Below are 19,904 nucleotides of genomic sequence, written 5' to 3'. Positions count from 1 at the left end.
CTCCTGGTTCTCTAGGTTTCCTTCCACACTCCAAAGGCATACTGAGATTGCAAAGTGCTGTGTAAAATAAAGATACTAGATAAGCAAATAAAAGAAATAAATATAAATTTGTTGATCTCCTTTAATGAAGATATCACCAGACCAACTTGCTGTCCCAGAGAAAAGGACATAAAGTGGCAACTCTTATAGAGGGCAACACATTTTTATTGTATTTACTCCCCAAAAGACAATTCCACTCTCTTTTCTGCATCATCATCATCATCATCATTATAATTATTATTATTATTAATATTATTATGCTGCCTCTTCCCTTGTTACACCTCCATGAGCAAAACAGTCTGCTTTCACATGGTACATCCAACTCAATATAATTATTACTCATAAATCAAATTCTGGAAAACTTTACCAGTAAGCACAAAAATATTGCTTTAGTAAATAACACAAACAACTATAATATGATTCTCTTTATTTCACTATTCGCATAAAGCAGATGGAAAACAGATCAGCAATTAAAATCAATGAACAATCTGTTAGCTCGCATATTGCACTACTCAATCTTTTGACTGTTACTTTATGTGCCCTTAGAATATTAGGCTTCCACGCCCCTCATGGATGTTCATCTGTATTTTGCAATTTTGAAGACATGTGACATCTTTGGTACAGTAAACAAAATTCCTGCCTGTCTGCATTGGTGTTTTAATCATAGAAATTATATTTCTCCTTGAATACATCCTAAACAGCACCTCTTTTACTAAAGGCTAAGCTGTTTTATTTTTATACATATATATGTTTGTGTAGGTATTTTATGATTATTCAACTTTAAAGCTATACATAGAAACTCTTGACATACAGACCTCATCTATAAGTTTCTACTTCTCTTTGTGAGCTGCAATGAATAGCACGCCCTTATAATCAGTGAGGTCACTCACAGCCGTTCTCTTCTTAACCTTACAGGTATCAATAACAAAACCTTCTTCAACTAGAGCTTTCCTGGCAAAATCCTCATCATAATTGAGAACATTGAACTTATCTTTCCCAATTATAACATATGTTGCATCTAAAATCCCCAAAATTATGAGGTGTCCTCCTGGTTTCAGCAACTTTGTGACCTTCCTAAGATAATTTTTGAATGCATCTTGATTTTTGCTTAGAAATTCTAGGAGCGAACCAATGATGATGCAATCTGCTGGTGGGAGATCTATCGGCTCTACGATATTTTCTTTCTCGAAGTCACATTTCACAACATGTCTAAGGGCTCTTCTCACTTTTTCACCTTTTTCCTCAAATTGGTCACTGAAATAAATGGAAACATGAAGAATGTGATTGTATCACAGCAATTTTTGAATAGAAAAGCATAAGGGCCCAATGGTTAGCACTGGACTATTGGTTTTCAGTTTTTGGAAAAAGCTTAAATTTAACCAAGATTGATGCATTGCATTTTAGTTTTGAAAGCTGTATTCACACTATGTTTGGATGGCTATGTATGATGCATGCCCTAGGAGCTTCAGTAGTATACATATACTAAAAGTATCCATAAGCCCGCATTCACTCAATAGGATCCAAAACAATGTAATAATCTCTTTCAGCAAATTTTTTTTAACTGCATATGAAAGAGTGGAAAACTGCACAGATAGTGCCCAGTCCTTGGTTTTGGGCAGAGGGGGAGGGTATGTAGAAAAGCAAGTTAGGACAGGGTTAAAACTTAGTACTGGAAGTCCTGATTACGTGCACTTGGCTAGGTATTTCTACAGCTAGGCCCCATGTTCATTTGTTGGGCAGTCAGCTGGGGAAGCTTGGTAGAGTAGGCTGTGTTGGACCTGCAGAGAGACAAGTCAGAATCTCTCTGAGAGGAGACTGCACAGGTTGTGTGCAACAAGCTGCAGGTATCACTGGTTGCTATAGACAACAGCCATTTTGTGTGACTGAACTGAGACTAGCTCAGACATGTCTGAGTCACCAATGAATGTGAGCAGGACCTCCATTGTTATTTGTGTGAGACCCTGTTATTGCTTTGCTTTCATTGGAAAAAGAACTGTGATTTTTGCTATTTCATATGTGTCGGGAAAAGGCTATTTTCATTTAAAGAGCTTTATAAATTTATGGAGTTCAATAAACCTCACATTGTCTGGACACAAGAATGCGGTGCCTGTGTGAACTCTAATGCCGACCTGAGAGTGGGAATCCCTTCAATTGGTATACTCTAAATTGTGGTCAATGTGTAATATACAGTATGTAAATATAAGGAAAATCAGAGGCATTCATGGAGGTAAACGCAAAGCTGTACTAATGGGATTCTCCAGATTATACCTCTGACCCAAATGTGATGTGATCATAGCCTTGCTGTGTCCTTTCACAAAAACACAATGATTAACAATTTTGATCTGAAGTAGACCTTTTTACTGACAGCTGAAATTTAATTTGCAATAGAATATTTTAAAATAAGGTTGGCGGAAAATATGAAGTATTCTACATGTTTTCTTGTACAGTATATTTCACCTTTTTCCTTCTATGTCTGCATGATGTTTCGCACAATGGTCCCACTCAAATGCTCCTGTACGTTCATCCACCCATCTTTTCAGCTCCATGATGCATCTGTCATTGGCCTTCAGCACGATGATGTGTTTGAAAAATTCACAGGCTGCATAGAGGTGATGAATTGTGGAACTAGCACTGAGATCAATCAAAATGTTTCCTTGAATGTGACCTACAGAAAAAATGTCTGAATATTGTTATATGCATACAAGAGGAAAAAGTGATGATTCGTCATTATCTACAGTATATTCACTACTTCCACTATACATCTCCTAAACAGACTATCCACTATCTGAACACACCATTTTATAAAGAGGTTTACCCCTTGTATAATAAAAACACCCGCAGCCCATCAGTGGCCAGTATTGGGTTGCTGTGCTGTCACTTCTATTTGACAAATGTTGGATAAATGCAACAAGAGAGAATACATACTGCAAAGTTCTGCTGCTGAATGGGCAATGGGCAAGCAGAATGGGTACATCAATTACTGAACAGCTACAACATTTGTCAAGCAGTTAAATCTTCTTACATTGGCACAAATGGACAAAAATCGCATTGGAGAATTCATGCTAAAATTTACCTTTTTTCATCTTTGAGGACAAGGGCCAGGATTAGGTTTGGTGATGAAGACCGCTCTGGGGATAGACATCTGCAGATGCCTTTTTGGAAAGTCCATACATCCTCCCAGAAGTTAAGGTGAAAAACTTACAAATTTTTAGACCTCCCTCAATGGTTTAGCTTAATATGATTTTCGGAACATCCTTTGAGCACACATTACTTACATCACGGTGCGTTATGATATTTTCCTTGGTCCCTAAAATGTCCTGAATGTCAGGAGTGTTCCAGGTCCCTATTCCTGTTGGGGAACTTCACCCTCTGCCTACTTTGGCTTAACTTCAAAGCTTTAATAAATGCAGTTCGTCATCCTCATCTTCCTTCTGTGATTCCCAGAATATATGCATTTATATTTTTTACAAGGGTAACAGAATAAAAGAAACCATGCAATTTGTTGTGCAATTTCTTCTGAGTACACCGATACCCCATATGTGGTGGAAATCTACTGTCTCGGAAGGGAAGGAGCGCCAATTGACTTTAAGAGTGCAAAAATAACTGGATAGATAGGGGACTCCATGTCTCGTTTGCAGAGACCCTGATGTGCCTAAACAGAGGAAACCCCCCACAAGTGATCACATGTTGCAGACTACACCCCTCAAGTAACTTATCTAGAGGTGTAGTGAGCACTAGAGATGAGCGTTGTTCTACTCGAACTGTTCGCCAATCTCAAATTCGAGCTGTTTTGGGCGGTGTTCGAGCCGGTCGGCGAACACGAACAATTTGAGAAAAATTCGGCTGTTCGAGGTTATGTTCGATAACTGTTCGTGCACCAAAATAATAACTGGATTTTTTCTCAGTAATGATGAAAATTAATGTTAATACGCAGTTTGAGTGTACAGCGGGGCGGGGGGAGGGGCAGGGGATGGATCTCTGCAGGAACAATGAAGATCTCCATTTTTTTTTCTCTTTCCCGCATTTGCAGTGGGGAGGTGCAATCTGTCAGCCTATCAGCAGCGCACACACGGAGCGAAGTGCTTTTTTTCACACAAGCAAGGGCATGTGTGATTGGCAGTGTATGTCACATGTCCTTGCCCTATAAGACCAAGCCATTTTCCCGTCGCCACCATTTTCTCACTGCTGCAGCTGCGTGTTAGACGGCACCGCTGTTGCTGTGTGCGCTATACCTTGTTAATTTCAAGCCAATTTTCGCACAAATATACAGATAGCTTGGGAGTAGGGAATAGTTGTGATTGCAGTCCTTTTAAGGACTAGGTTACAGCATTTCCTACGACTTTTATCAAGCAGGTCTGTGCTCTTAAATAGATAGATTGTGGGAGTAAAGACTAATTGTAATTGGAGTCCTTTTCAGGACTAGGTTACATCAGTTCCTATCAGTTTTTGCCAGTCAGGTCTGTGCCAGTGCTGTGCAAGTTTTTTTCACAGCATTTGGCTGAATCTAGCAAAGCTAATCCTTTTTGGCCTATTGCAGAGTGTGTTAGTCAGTGGAGTAGCCTATCTGTGTTGCAAGATATACCACCTGTGTATAGAATACCAATTTTTTACTGCACCTAGTGAAGTAAAATCTTTTGGGCATAGCATCATTCTATTAGTCCATCTATACTGACCTCCATCAGGTTGCAAACTGAATATAATTTTTTTCTGCATCTAGCTCTGAAAAAATATTTGGGCTTCTAGCAGTGTGTGGGACTTGGTCTATTAGTCCATCTATACTGACCTCCATCAGGTTGCAAATTAAAAATAATTTTTTTCTTCATTTAGCTCTGAAAAAATATTTGGGCTTCTAGCAGTGTGTGGGACTTGTTCTATTAGTCCTTCTATACTGACCTCCAGCAGGTTGCAAATTGAATATAATTTTTTTCTGCATCTAGCTCTGAAAAAATATTTGGGCTTCTAGCAGTGTGTGGGACTTGGTCTATTAGTCCATCTATACTGACCTCCATCAGGTTGCAAATTAAAAATAATTTTTTTCTGCATCTAGCTCTGAAAAAATATTTGGGCTTCTAGCAGTGTGTGGGACTTGGTCTATTAGTCCATCTATACTGACCTCCATCAGGTTGCAAATTAAAAATAATTTTTATCTTCATTTATCTCTGAAAAAATATTTGGGCTCCTAGCAGCGTGTGGGACTTGTTCTATTAGTCCATCTATACTGACCTCCATCAGGTTGCAAATTAAAAATAATTTTTTTCTGCATCTAGCTCTGAAAAAATATTTGGGCTTCTAGCAGTGTGTGGGACTTGGTCTATTAGTCCATCTATACTGACCTCCATCAGGTTGCAAATTAAAAATAATTTTTTTCTGCATCTAGCTCTGAAAAAATATTTGGGCTTCTAGCAGTGTGTGGGACTTGGTCTATTAGTCCATCTATACTGACCTCCATCAGGTTGCAAATTGAATAAAAAAAATTTCTGCATCTAGCTCTGAAAAAATATTTGGGCTTCTAGCGGTGTGTGGGACTTGGTCTATTAGTCCATCTATACTGACCTCCATCAGGTTGCAAATTAAAAATAATTTTTTTCTGCATCTCGCTCTGAAAAAATATTTGGGCTTCTAGCAGTGTGTGGGACTTGGTCTATTAGTCCATCTATACTGACCTCCATCAGGTTGCAAATTAAAAATAATTTTTTTCTTCATTTAGCTCTGAAAAAATATTTGGGCTTCTAGCAGTGTGTGGGACTTGTTCTATTAGTCCTTCTATACTGACCTCCAGCAGGTTGCAAATTGAATATAATTTTTTTCTGCATCTAGCTCTGAAAAAATATTTGGGCTTCTAGCGGTGTGTGGGACTTGGTCTATTAGTCCATCTATACTGACCTCCATCAGGTTGCAAATTGAATAAAAAAATTTTCTGCATCTAGCTCTGAAAAAATATTTGGGCTTCTAGCGGTGTGTGGGACTTGGTCTATTAGTCCATCTATACTGACCTCCATCAGGTTGCAAATTAAAAATATTTTTTTTCTGCATCTAACCCAGCCAATAGTTTTGGCCTAATACCACAGTTTGGCCACTCAGCTCTGCTCGGTTACCATCCATTGTTTTTTTGTGCAAACAACTCCAGAGTTGTGAATTAGTTAACCACCAAAATGAGTGGAAAAAGGCCTGCTGCTGGTGGAAAGGGGAATAGGCGTGTTGGGAAGGGGAAAAAAGGTTGTGTCCGTGGGGTAGGTGCAGAAGAAAGACCATCTTCCAGCCAAACTAAAATGTCTACTTCTTTTAGCGGACAATGTGATAAGATCCCTTTCTTACGGCCACGCCAATCGCTACAAATTCCAGATGAGGCACAAAAACAGCAGGTGCTTCAACGGATATCAAGTGCTCCTTTAAGTGGGCTCTCCTCCACATCAACTTCAACATCACAAATACTCCAGTCCTCAAAGGTGTCACCCAAATTGCACTTGCTTCCTCACAGCTCCCAAATCTCCAGCTGCCCATCTGAGTATGAGGTAGAACAGATGGTTGAGTCTGCAGAGCTGTTTACTCATACTATAGCCTGGGAATCAGAGGTCGACTCCAGCGCTTCTGTGAATCCAGACGAGGAAATGATCTGCACTGATGCCCAGAATCTTTATGAGTCGGATCCAGGACCAGATGCAGAAGGTTCTGACCATAATGTAGACCCTCATTCCCAAACTGTAACTCCTGTTGGTGGAGACAATGAGGAAGACGATGATAAGACTCAAATACCTGATTGGAGCGACAACTTTAGTTTTTTGTCAGGGCAGGAACAGGTTGGCTCTGAGGACGACGGGTGTGATAACGCACAGGGTGATGATGATGAGGTCGGAGATCCCACTTACTGTCAACCCACAGTCAGCCAAGAGATGAGGTCAGCAGAGGAGGTGGAAGAAGATGCTAGTGACGACGAGGTCAGGTTGCGCCTTCCTGGACAGAGACGTAGTACTGGAAGCACGTCAACAACTGCATCCTCAAACACAACTCTGCCTCTCACCACAAGTCGTGGTGGCTCTTCAGGTCGCATGGGTGCTAAGCCTTGCATAGCCTGGGCATTTTTTCAGATCGATAAAGATGACCCAACTCGTGTTATCTGTAACATTTGTCAGCAAAAGCTAAGTAGAGGCCAAAAAATACATAGTTTGAGTACTTCATGCATGAACCGGCACATGGACATGAAGCATAAGTTGCAGTGGGAAGCTCAGTGTGCTACAATGCGGCCTAGCCGGCCGGGCCAACCACCGTCTGCCATATCTTGTGCATCCGCGGCCTCTTCATCCTCTGTGACTGGGGGGACAGCAGTCACACCTGTTTTGGGGCGCAGACCTGCCACCTCTTTACCCACAACAGCCAGCGTGATTGGCAGGTCATCATTTTCTTTGGAGGTGGTAACACCAGCTGGTCTTGAGCGCTGTCCGACATCGATAGCACCACCTTTGGATCAAGGCAACCTAACATGTCCGCCTGCATCTTCCTCACAGACCGGCAGTTTGCCGGGGACACCCTTATCAACCCCGTCTAAGCACAATAGCCAGCCCTCGGTCCCTCAGATGTGGACAAGTAAAAGACCATTTCCTCCTAGCCATGAGAAAGCTAAGAGGTTGAATTTCACCATCTGCAAGCTCTTGGCTACAGAAATGCTGCCTTTCCGCCTGGTGGACACAGAGGATTTTCGAGACCTTATGTCCGTCGCAGTGCCCCAGTACCAGATGCCCAGTCGGCACTACTTCTCAAAGAAAGGTGTGCCTGCGCTCCACCAGCATGTCGCACACAACATCACCGCTTCTTTGAGAAACTCTGTGTGTGACAGGGTGCATTTCACCACAGACACTTGGACGAGTAGGCATGGACAGGGGCGTTACATGTCGCTGACTGGGCACTGGGTAACTATGGTGACAGCAGGACAAGGGGCTGCTGTCCAAGTCTTGCCGTCCCCACGAGTTGTGCGTCAATCCTCTTTATGTCAAAGTTTCTCCACTGCTTCTGCCTCCTCAACCTCCTCTCGGTCTTCCACCTGCACCCAAAGCCTGTCTGGTCATGCCACAAGCTTTCTAACTGCGCAGAAGGGATCCTGCACACCTCCTTACTATGCTGGCAGTAGGGCTCAACGTCATCAGGCGGTTTTTACATTGAAATGTCTGGGAAATGTGAGTCACACAGCTGAGGAGTTGTGGTCAGCTCTGGAGAACCAATTTCATGAATGGTTGTCTCCACTGGACCTGAAACCAGGGAAGGCCGTGTGCGACAATGCTGCAAACCTGGGTGCGGCCCTTCGCCGGGGCAATGTCACACACGTGCCTTGTATGGCTCACGTGTTGAACCTGGTTGTCCAGCAATTTTTAGCCCACTATCCCAGACTAGATGGCCTTCTGCAGAGCGCACGGTCGCTGTGTGCTCACTTCCGCCGTTCGCATCCCGCAGCTCAGCGACTTACATCTCTACAGAAGTCGTTGGGCCTGCCACTTCACCGGCTAAAATGCGATGTGCCTACCCGGTGGAATTCAACTCTGCACATGTTGCAGCGACTGTGGCAGCACCGACAAGCCCTGGTGCAATACGTTCTGACGTATAGCCTGGGCCAACGAGATTCAGAGGTGGGGCAAATCACACTGGAGGAGTGGTCTCAGATCAGGGACCTATGCACCCTTCTGCACAGTTTTGAAATGGCGACGAAGATGTTTAGTGCTGACGATGCCATTATCAGCATGACTATTCCGGTGATTTACATGCTGGAGCACATGTTAAACAGAATTCGGAGTCAGGTGGTGGCACAAGAGAAGGTGGAGGAAGTAGAGGAGGAGGAGTTGTATGCGGAAGGGCTAACATCTGCAAGGTCCAGACGGTCGGCAGCACCAAGGCGGCAGGCATGTGAGGGTGGGGGAGATGATTTTACCAGGGCGCATGGTAGTAGCCAAACTAGTGAGGAAGGTGCAGGAGCCCAGGAAGAAGTGGAGGACGAACTGATGGAAGACTCATCAGATGAGGGAGACCTTGATCACATTTCTGTTGTGCGAGGTTGGGGGGAGAGGACAGAGGAAGGAAGCATGATTGTTACCTCGCCACCAACACAACAGGGACTTGGTGCTCCTGGATGCGCAACACACATGAGTGCCTTCTTGCTGCACTACCTGCAACATGACCCTCGAATTGTGAGAATTAGAAATAATCCTGACTACTGGGTTGCCACACTGTTAGATCCCCGGTACAAAAGTAAATTTGCAGAAATTATTCCTGCCATAGAAAGGGATGCACGCATGCAGGAGTATCAGCAGAGACTGTTGCAGAATCTTACATGTGCTTTTCCACAAAATACCAGTGGTGCACGTAGTGAATCTCACAGTTCCAACTTGCCAACCGTGGGACCGTCAAGTGTTCAGCACTCAAACCGTAACAGAACCACAGTATCTGCTGGTAACATCAATTTTGCGGAATCATTTCACCACTTTTTTAGCCCATCCTTTGCAAGGCCACAGGAGACAAGAAGTCTGACACATAGTCAACGCCTAGAGACGATGGTACAGGAGTATCTCCAAGTAAACATTGAAGCCACGACTGTGTCACTGGACCCTTGCTCTTTTTGGGCTTCCAATCTGGATAAATGGCCGGAGCTAGCCACTTACGCCTTGGAGATCTTGTCATGCCCCGCAGCCAGCGTTCTGTCTGAACGTGTGTTCAGCGCTGCTGGTGGTGTGCTGACAGATAAGCGCACGCGGCTCTCCACTGATAATGTAGACAGACTCACGTTCATAAAGATGAACAAATCATGGATCCGAAACGACTTTTCTACCCCTGTGTCATCCTGGGGAGAGTAAAAGCTTGATGATTGGTTAAAATCACCCTACCAACCGTTTTAAGCTTTCAAATTACTAATCATGTTTATCTGTATCTTGACTGGAAAATAATTTGGGCTTTGTAGCAGTGTGCAGCACTGATCCTATTAGGCCATCTATAATAAGCTTCACCAGATTTAAAATTAAAAATAATTTTTAGCTGCATCTAGCCCGGAAAATAATTTTGGGGCTCCGAGATGCGCAAGACACATAAGTGCCTTCTTGCTGCACTACCTGCAGCATGACCCTCATATTGTCAGAATTCGAAGTAATCATGACTACTGGGTTGCCACACTCTTAGATCCCCCAAACTTTTCGATCAACCTTTTCATTTTAATAAAGACCAAAAAAATGGTCATTTTTGAAATTATAAGCATTAGCAGGTTGTTAGAAACTGAAATCAAACAGTTTTCAACTCAAAACTTTATTCTAGGTGATGTTACATTTTCACATAGGACCCCTTGTTCGAAAGGAGCTTCTGAACTCTCTCGTCCATTGAATTTGTCAGGTTTTGGATGGTTTCTGCTTCAATTGTTTTGCATGAGGACAGAATACCCTCCCAGAGCTGTTGCTTAGATGTGAACTGCCTCCCGCCATCATAGACACTCCTTTTAATGATGCTCCAAAGGTTCTGAATGGGGTAGAGGTCAGGGGAGCATGGGGGTCACACCATAAGTTTGTCCCCTTTTATGCCCATATCAGCCAGAGATGCAGATGTTTTATGTGCAGCATGAGATGGTGCATTATCATGCAGAAAAATGATCTTGCTGTGAAATATACGGTTCTTCTTCTTGAACCATGGCAGGAAGTGCTGTTTGAGAAAATCCACATACATTATGGAGTTCATCTTTAGCGCCTTCAGGGATCCTAAAGGGGCCGACAATCTCTCTCCCCATGATTCCAGCCCAAAACATTACTCCACCTCCTCCTTGTTGGCGCTGTAGCCGTGTTTGCGTGGGGTGTCCATCAACCAGCCATCCTCCACTCCATTCATCTGGACCATCGAGCGCTGCACGGCACTCATCCGTGAACAAAACAGTTTTGAAATCAGTCTTCATGTAATGTTTGGCCCACTGGAGCCGTTTCTGCTTGTGTGAAGTGGATAGAGGAGGTCGACAGGATGGCGTATGCACAGCTGCAAACCTCTGATTTACCCTGCATCTTGTTGTTCGGGGGACGTTGGAGGCACAAGCAGCTTCAAAAACTTGTCTGCTGCTATGACAAGGCTTTTTTGCCGCTGCTGTTTCAACCTGACGTAATTGCCTGTAGGAAAGAGTCCTCAATTTGCCCTTATCAGCACGCACACGTGTGTACTGTGAATCAGCTACCTACTTCTTGATTGCCAAGACACTTCATCCTGATCATCGCACAATGTTGATTGTAGTCATGCCTTGACCTAAACACTCCACAATTTGTTGCTTCTCAGCAGCCGACACATCCTTTTTCTTTCCCATTTTGGCAGAAAATGTAGGCTGCTTAATAATGTGAGAGAGCCTTCTTAAGTAGTCTTGCCTTTCATTGGACACACCTGCCAAACTAATTAGCACAGGTGTCTGCAATTGCTTACAGTGATATAAAGAGCCCTGACACACATCACCATCAATGAGTTTAACTGACAAACAAACAAATTCTTCCCTTATCACTCCTAAACACTTTTTGCATAATAATTTGGAACGCGGTGTACATGTGCTTTTCCACAAAACACCAGTGGTTCACGTAGTGAATCTTACAGTTCTAACTTGCCAACCGTGGTCTGTATGGAATTGTTCAATAAAGGGCCCAAAATTAAGATAACATAGATGGGAGAGGTCTCTATGAATAGGAATTCCTAAGTATTTGATACCCTGTGAGGGCCAGGCAAAGGGAAAGTTGGACTGGATGGAATCCTATATGGATTTAGGGAGGGAGACATCGAGGGCCTCAGACTTCGCTGCATTGATTTTAAAATTTTACCATGTAACAAAGTGATCTATTTCAGCCATAACAGCAGGGATGGATATATGTGATTGAGTGATATATACTAGGACATCATCAGCAAATAGAGAGCACTTGTACTCGGTGCCTCCCACCTCAATCCACCTAATATTGGGGTTATGGCGAATTGATGAGAGCAGGTGCTCCGTCACTAGGATGTATAAGAGAGGGGACAGAGGACATCCCTGCCTTGTCCCATTGGTGATTGTGAAAGGTGATGAAAATGTTCTGACGCACCCCTTGGGCCTTGGGACACCCGGAGCCGGACCCTTTTTGGTGGATGCTGGTGGTTGTAGTCTTCGTGGCGGCGATCCGGTTCCGTGGCTCAGGGCGGTCAAACCAGTGGTGGAACTATTTATGTGGTTTTGATGTTTAAATGTCCGACTACGCCACCCGTGGATTGCGGTCAGAGTGAACCGCCGCTACAGGGCAGACCGCTAAGGCTGGTGTTGTGGGTGCAGCAGAGCGTAGCATAACTCCCCACGGGAGGAGTATAGCCTCAGGGCAGTGTATGCGGAGGATGGGGGTGATGGTGCAGGGCAGCAGCAGTAACGACACGGAGTCAGTGATGCAGTTCAGGGCCTTTACTCACAGTTCTTATTATCCAGACCACGTCTGCAGGTAACGGCTGCCCACGTCGTACTGTGCTCACCAGGTGAGGGGCTCAGACAACTCCCAGATAACTTTGGAGCGCTTCACAGGACCCCCTTTGTGTGTCCTTTGTCTGGCCTTTCTTACCAACACTTCTGTCCGGCTGCCTCGGGCCTCCTCTTGGTAAACTTGGCGCCAGTTTCCCTGACCCTATGTGGTGCCTTCCTAGCGGGTGGAGCAAGGGGCTGCGCCACATAAAATGTCAGAGCCTCCGGTTTCTAGCTGAGGGTCGTTTCCTGCCTCCACTAGTTCGGGGACCGGTCTCCCCCTTTGGCCTGACCCCTCCACGCAGGTGGATTCGGGCGTGCGGTGGCGACTCGCCCGTCTGCACCCCTGGGATCCCTTCATTCCTCGTTCCTGGAGCCTTCTCCGCTCCTCTTCCTTCCTTCTCCCTCTTGCAGGCCTGGGCCTCTGTTACTAGGCCCGCCTCCGGAGCAGAGCTCATGCAGAGCCCCTGCTCCCTGCCACTTCTGCTCAGACTTCTCTGCACTGAACTAAGATGGTGCCCACCTTTTATACTCCCTTCTCAATGCACCCAGGAACTGCTTCCTCCCTGCTCCTGCACTGCAGGGTTCCCCTTCCTCAGTGTTCCCTCCCCCCACTCCAGCCAGGGACAGGGACTGTCGTGCCCATCTCAGGGGCATATTGGTCGCCCTGCCCCACGGCAATGTGGTGTAATGCATGCAGGTGTCGGGTCCTGATCCACACTCCATCCTTATCTGAGAGTGAGATATCACACCTCTGGGTGAGGTGCAATACGTCTGTAGCAACCGAGCCCTCGGTGCTACAGTTCCATTTATCTTCAGCCTAGGTGACGTATTGTGATACAGGGCCGTGATTTTGGCTATAAAAGGGTCCCCTAGACCCCTACCCCAAGCTTTTTAAGAGAATCATATATGGCGTGCCAGGAGACTCTATGGAATGCTTTCTCAGCATCCAACGAGAGTATCTACTTACAAATTTTTAACTGCATCTAGCCCAGGAAATACTTTGTGCCTAGTAGCAGTGTCTGCTAGTCAGCGGATTATCCCGGCTGTTAAGCAAGCTACACCACCTGTAGTTTGGACACTTAATTTTTTCAAAGGAAATGCTTCGGGACCACGGGATACTCAGTGAAGAGCATCAGGAGGCACCCCAAGGCATAGGGGCTGGGACTGGCACTAGGATGCCTTGCGGTGGACAGCCGAGCTCGATCCTTATAAAAGCTTTTTAACTGCAGCAGCTTTAGTGGACGCTACTGGAGCTGGAATTACGCGGCTGCTGGCATGAGACTTGCCCTCCAATAGATCCTTGTAAATGGATTTAAAGTGTATTCATTCAAATTAGAGGGACAATTTAAATTAAAAAGCTTAGAGCTGCCTCCACCACAGGGGGGCTCTCTCGACCCACCAGCGGACAGGCACCAGTATTGGGAGAGGGGGGCTGGCCGTCAGGGTTCACCGCGGCTCTGGCACAAACCCGGCGACACGGAGGTGGCACGGGCAGGAGCGGACTGGCCGTCTCGGCTTCTCACTTTTTGGATTTTAGAAGGGCATGACATGCCTATATCTGTGTCTCCCCCTCCTTTTACTCCTCCACCTCTTTTCTTTTCGCATGACTATATGTACTTGTCACTTTTCCATGTGTTAGTTGTGTCTTCTGAGCAGTTTGTCAGCTTTTGGACACCTTTGAAGGTGTTTTCTATGTGTTTCTATGTGTTTTTGTTTGCCTGCCATTGGTTTTAACGGTGTTCGAAGGTGTTCGACGAACCGAACCGAACTCGAACACTACGGGGGTGGCTCAACACTAGTGAGCACCTTAAACCCACAGGTGCTTCACAGAATTTGATAATGTTGAGTTCTGAAAATGGAAAAATACATTTTCCCCCAAAAATGTTGCTTCAGCTCAAGTTTTTCATTTTTACAAGCCTAACACAAGAAAATACACTATACAATTTGTTGTGCAATTTCTCTTGAGTACACCGATAACCCATTATGTGGCAAAAAAATACTGTTTGGGCATGAGGCAGGCCTCACAAGGGAAGGAGCTCCAATTGAATTCTGGAGCACAATTTTGGCTGGAGTAGATTGCGGATGTCATGTCACATTTGAAAAGCCCCTGACATGCAAAAACAGCTGAAACCCCCCTCAAGTGACCCCATTTTGGAAACTACACCTCTCAAGGGGTGTAGTGAGAATTGTTAACTCTTAAGCGATACACAGAATTGTATAACATTTTGCTCTGTTAATGGAAAATTACAATTTCTTCCACTAAAATGTTGCATTGGCCCCAAGTTTTTCATTTTCAAAAAAGATAATAGGAGAAATTGAATAGTACAATTTTTATGCAGTTTCTTCTGAGTATGTCAAAAACTACTTTTGAGGCTCAGTGCAAAGCTCAGAATGGAAGAAATGCCATATTTGAGTTCAGATGTTGCTGAAATGTTTTGAGGGTGCCATGTCACATTGCCAGAATCTCTGAGGTGCCAGAACAGCAGAAACCCCACAAGTGACCCCATTTTACAAACAACACCTCCGATTAATTTATCTAGGGGTGCAGTGATCATATTGACACCACATGTACCTCACAGCAGAATTTTATACCATTGGGCAGTGAAGAAAGAATAATTACATTTTTACCACTAAAATGTTATTTTAGCCCCAAATTTTTAATTTTTATAAGGGCTAAAGGGAAAACATGGACCTCACAGTTTGTTGTGCAATTTATCCTGAGTGCGCCATTACCGAACATGTAATCATGAAATAGTTTTCAGGCACTGTGCAGAGCTCAAAATGGAAGGACCGTTGATTTGCGGGTGCCATAACTGACTGGAAGAGCCACTGAGGTGGCAGAACATCAGAATCCCTCATAAGTGACACAATTTTACAAACTACAACTATCAGTGAATTAATCCTAGGGTGCAGTGATCATATTGACACCATTGGTGTGTCACAGAAATTTATACTATTGGGCAGTGAAGAAAAAATAATTAAATTTTTACCACAAAAAATTGTTTTAACCCCTGATTTTACATTTTCACATAGACAAATAGGTAAAAATGGCACCAAAAATTGTCACACAATTTCTGCTAAATGTGGAAATACCCCACATGTGGCTGTACAGTACTGCTTAGCCATACGGCGAGACTCGGGAGGGATGAAGCTCTATTTGCCTACTGGAGCACAGATTTTTGTAAAAAAACAGTATTCAGACTCCATACACAGAACACCAAAATGATAGTAGAGCAGAATCCCCCTTGAAGTGACCCCATTTTGGAAATAATACCCCTTTAGGGATTTATCTACAGGTGTAGTGATGATTTAACTCCATGAGTGTTTTTCAGAAACAATCAGGAGTGAATATTGCAGAGTGAAAATTGCAAATCTGTCATTATAGTGCCCGTACGTTGTAGTGCCCAGTACATTTTAGTAGCCAGTATATTATGCCCAGCTCGTGCTTCTGGAGACACACACCTATAAATTACGCAGGCTTGCATCGCTACGGAAATGCCAAACATGTGAATGCTAAATGTTGTTTAGGCACACTGGGGCTCAGAAGGGAGGGGGACATTTGTATTTGGAAGTGCAGAATTCACTGAAATTCTTTTTGGGGACGAGAAGCCATTTCACTTTTCAGAGCCTTTGTGCTACCAGTAAAATGGAAGCCCCCTATATTTCCGTTAATAGATGATGGACCTGAGTGGAGACTCCGTCTGGCCTCTGTTCAGCCGTGTCCTTTTTTTCAGAAACGCAAAAAACTGTCCCGTCCGCAGGCTTAAAAAGATGAATACTGCTGAATTATAGGCCAGACAGTGTCCACAGTGCCTCCATCTGCCTCATTAAAGGGAATCTTCTGCCAGAGGTTCCACCTGAATCATGTATTTCAAAGATGTACATGGAAACCTCAATGTAGAGCTCAGGATAAATGTGCACCGAAACTTGCTTGGGAAGCAGAATGCACAAATCAACAGCAAGTGAAGAATTGGTTTTATTTATTTTTTACACCGTTCCTCGTGATACCAGGTTTATATAGTTTTTTATGTTTGGCTACTGTCACACACTAAAAGACACTTTTATTTTTTGCAAAAGCAATTTTTTTCATTGTCATATTTTGAGAGCTATAATTTTTCTATATTTCTACCTACAGAGTTACATGATGGCTTGTTTTTTGTGGGACGAGATGACATTTTTGTTAGTACCATTTTCGGGCACATGACATTTTTTGATCGCTTTCTATTCCGATTTTTGGGAGGCAGAATAAACAATACCCAGCAATTCAGGGATAGGTTTTTTTATGCAGTTCCGCGTTTGGTAAAACTGATAAGGCAGCTTTATTCTTCGGGTCAGTACAATTACAACGATACTACATTTATATCTTTCTTTATGATTTGCCACTTTTACACAATAAAAACTATTTTATAGAAAAAAGGAACTGATTTTGCATCGCTGTATTCTGAGATCTACAGTTTTTTTTTATTTTTCCACAGATGGAGCTGTATGGTGGGTGACTTGTTTTTGAGGGACAAGATGTTTTTTTCAGTGATACCATTTTTATTTACTTTTGTCGTTTTCATCCCGTTTTACTCTACTTTTTGTTTGGGGGTATGATGAAAAAGCATTGTTTTTTTTGCCTCGTTTTTTAATTTTATTTTTTACGGTGTTCACTGAAGTGGTTAACTAGTGTGACAATTTTATAGATCAGGTCTTTCCAGATGTGGAGATACTAAATATGTGTACTTTTTATGTTTACTTTTGTTTTCCATAAAAATACGTATTCATGAATATATTAATTTTTCATTTTTTTAATTATTTTGTGATTTTTTAGAAAAATCTTTTTAATTTTTTTTAAACTTTTTTACTAAGTCCCTTCATGGGACTTAACTTTTATCACTCTGATTGTTTGACTAATTCATTGTAATGCTTTAAACCTTTGACAGAAGCCTCTTAGACCATGCTCTCAGCATGATCTAACAGACTTGCCATAGCTGGTAGACGTAGGGGTCTTCATGACAACCTCGGGTTGCCATGATGATGATCAGGCCCTCACGATCACATTGTGGGGTCACCGATCAGATGGGAGAGGGAGCCCCCTCCCTCTCCACGCTCCTAAATGTTGCGTTTGATATCGATTGCAGCATTTAGGGGTTTAAACAACCGGAGCGGACCTGGCTGTAAATGCTAAACTCCAGGTGGTGATCACTACTGTGCCACGCACGATCATCATGATGTACCTATATGTCATCGGTCAGGAACCCCTATGTGACCATGACGTATAGGTACGTCACATGTCGTGAAGGAGTTAAGGTGTTTATCAGCAGCAATCTGTGGGTTAATCTAACTGTAAAGCTGCATTTACACTACAAGCTTATTGTCAATCTGCTTCTCATGCAAGTTCTCTTGCCAACGTAGATGTGGATTTCGTGAAACATTCTGTGTCTGTGTATCCTTAGATTAGATTTGTAAATTGCGCCTACTATTGTAGTTTTAGATTTTTTCACCCTCAATATATTTTCCAGGGTTCTTGAAATTATAGATGGGAAACCAATTCCATTACTAATTCCAGGGACCCTACACTTTAATCATATTCAAGACCGGAGTTTTGTTCGGCTCCCTCGATAGGGTGCTTTCTCCTTCTATTCACTCAAACTACTAACATTTTTTTTTACAAATTTGTATTATTTAAAAATGTTTAAAACTAATTCAATATAGAAAGATTAATAAGATACATACCCTCTGTGAAAGTTTTTACAAGATTTTCAATGGGAAATATGATGGAATCCTCTTTAAAACTCATTTTAGGTTTATCTGAAAAATAATCTTCTAGATGTTGTCTGGCATCAAAGCCATCTTCATGGTAGATCTTGTAGTTACAGGAATCCATTGTGTAATCTTGTGTCACGGATGAGTTGTTTCTCTCTACACTGGCTCTTGAGGTCTTTATATAATTTTCAAAGCTTGTAAGAATTATCAGGTGATGAGACCTCATTTTAATGAGTAGAGTCATGGGATTATACATTCACGTGAAAACTGTATGATCTTTCTATAAACAAGTCACTTTTAGAGTATGTGCAAACAATAATTTTCTCAGCCGGACAAACGGTGACATTTTTCAAAGGAAGACGCTTCAGGAAACCAGGGAGTTTTTTTTTCCTGAAGTGTCTTTTTTAATGTTTTTTGATAATTTCCTGAGTCTTTTTTACAGCATTTTTGGGGGCATCTTTTTACTGGCTTTTTCAAGATGATATTTTCTTGAACTTCATCCAACAATAAAGAAACCGCTAGCAATTTTTTAAGCAAGAACGATGGCAAAATGCTTAAAAAGATGCCCAACTTCTTCTGGGTGTCTCTTGAACCTTGGTATTGACTTGATTTGTATGTATGGAGCATCTTCAGAGCAGGAAATGCCTGGAGAATGATTTGCTCATTTCTTTTAGTCACTGAACTGCTTGCCCATACCGAATGTGCACCAAGCTATTCAAATATGTTAAGAAGATGAGAACAATTTTTGGCAAACTCTATCTATGGTATGAAAGTACAAATCAATTAGTAATTAGTGTTGAGCGATACCTTCCGTTATCGGGAAATATCGGATCGGATTGGATCGGACCGATACCCAAAAAATATCGGATATCGCCGATTCCGATACCGGAAACCAATGCAAGTCAATGGGACTCAAATATCGGAATAAAAATAAACCCTTTCATTCCTTGTAGATTAATTCTACATGAAGGAAAACAACTAAGAATAACGTAGAATGTATTGGGGGAGGTGGAGGAGACATTAAAGGCATAGAGGTTTAGCCCAATCAAATGGAATAGCAGGAATTAATATATATTTTTTAAGACTTTCGGAGTTACAAAGATATTGACTATGTTAAACTTTTTAATATTTTGTCAGATATTTATGTTTCACTACTTTCATGCTCTTCACCTTCTTTTTTACTTCTCCCACACTTTCTCCTTCATCATCCTCAGCAGCAGCATCTTTTTCATCAACTTCTTCTTCACCTTATTCATCTTCTTCTTCTTCTTCACCTTCTTCCTATTATTCTTTTTTTTACATTCTTCATATTCTTCTTATTCAACTATTATTGTTCTTCATATTCTACTTCTTCATCTTCTTCTTCATCATATTCTTATTTGTGACAGGCATTGCTGTAGTTGTTATCTATAAAAGTTTGAAGATTACACCTTTCATTCTGCCTGTCACAAAAGACTTACAACAGGATTTGTCCGCGTTCAGTTTGGCCTGCAGCAGCAGGTCTTTTCCAGGGGCACCACGAGGAGGAACAGACTCACCCCCCTACACTGCTTAGTCTTCTTCTGCTTATAATTTAGATAATATCTTTTGCTCTGATTTTTAGTCTTATGCTTAATGTTCTTCTGCTTTTTGTTCTGCAGCTTCTTGCTCT

General features: G+C 42.7%; 1 protein-coding gene across 1 annotated transcript; it reads right to left on the bottom strand.

The window, feature by feature from the left end:
* Positions 1 to 449: 449 nt before the first annotated feature.
* Positions 450 to 18,448, bottom strand: LOC141172740 (indolethylamine N-methyltransferase-like). Its single transcript, XM_073657211.1, has 3 exons — positions 18,224 to 18,448; positions 2,497 to 2,704; positions 450 to 1,293 (listed from the first exon to the last, which is right to left on the bottom strand). The coding sequence occupies exons 1-3, from the start codon at positions 18,372 to 18,374 to the stop codon at positions 870 to 872; spliced, it is 783 nt and encodes a 260-aa protein (XP_073513312.1). The 5' UTR covers positions 18,375 to 18,448; the 3' UTR covers positions 450 to 869.
* Positions 18,449 to 19,904: the final 1,456 nt, after the last annotated feature.

The sequence above is a fragment of the Phyllobates terribilis genome, unplaced genomic scaffold (assembly GCF_046119375.1).
Source record: "Phyllobates terribilis strain yellow unplaced genomic scaffold, ASM4611937v1 Scaffold_12__6_contigs__length_324123572, whole genome shotgun sequence".
Taxonomy (NCBI): Eukaryota; Metazoa; Chordata; class Amphibia; order Anura; family Dendrobatidae; genus Phyllobates; species Phyllobates terribilis.
The sequence above is the reverse complement of the archived record's forward strand: the minus strand, read 5'-3'. Positions and strand labels throughout refer to the sequence as shown.

Coding starts and splice junctions, on each gene's coding strand:
- LOC141172740 (XM_073657211.1), bottom strand. CDS start 18,374: ATGGATTCCTGTAACTACAAGATCTACCATGAAGATGGCTTTGATGCC. Junction 2,705..18,223: donor TGTAAAAACTTTCACAGAGG/GTATGTATCTTA, acceptor TTTTTTCTGTAG/GTCACATTCAAGGAAACATT. Junction 1,294..2,496: donor GCAGACATAGAAGGAAAAAG/GTGAAATATACT, acceptor CATTTATTTCAG/TGACCAATTTGAGGAAAAAG.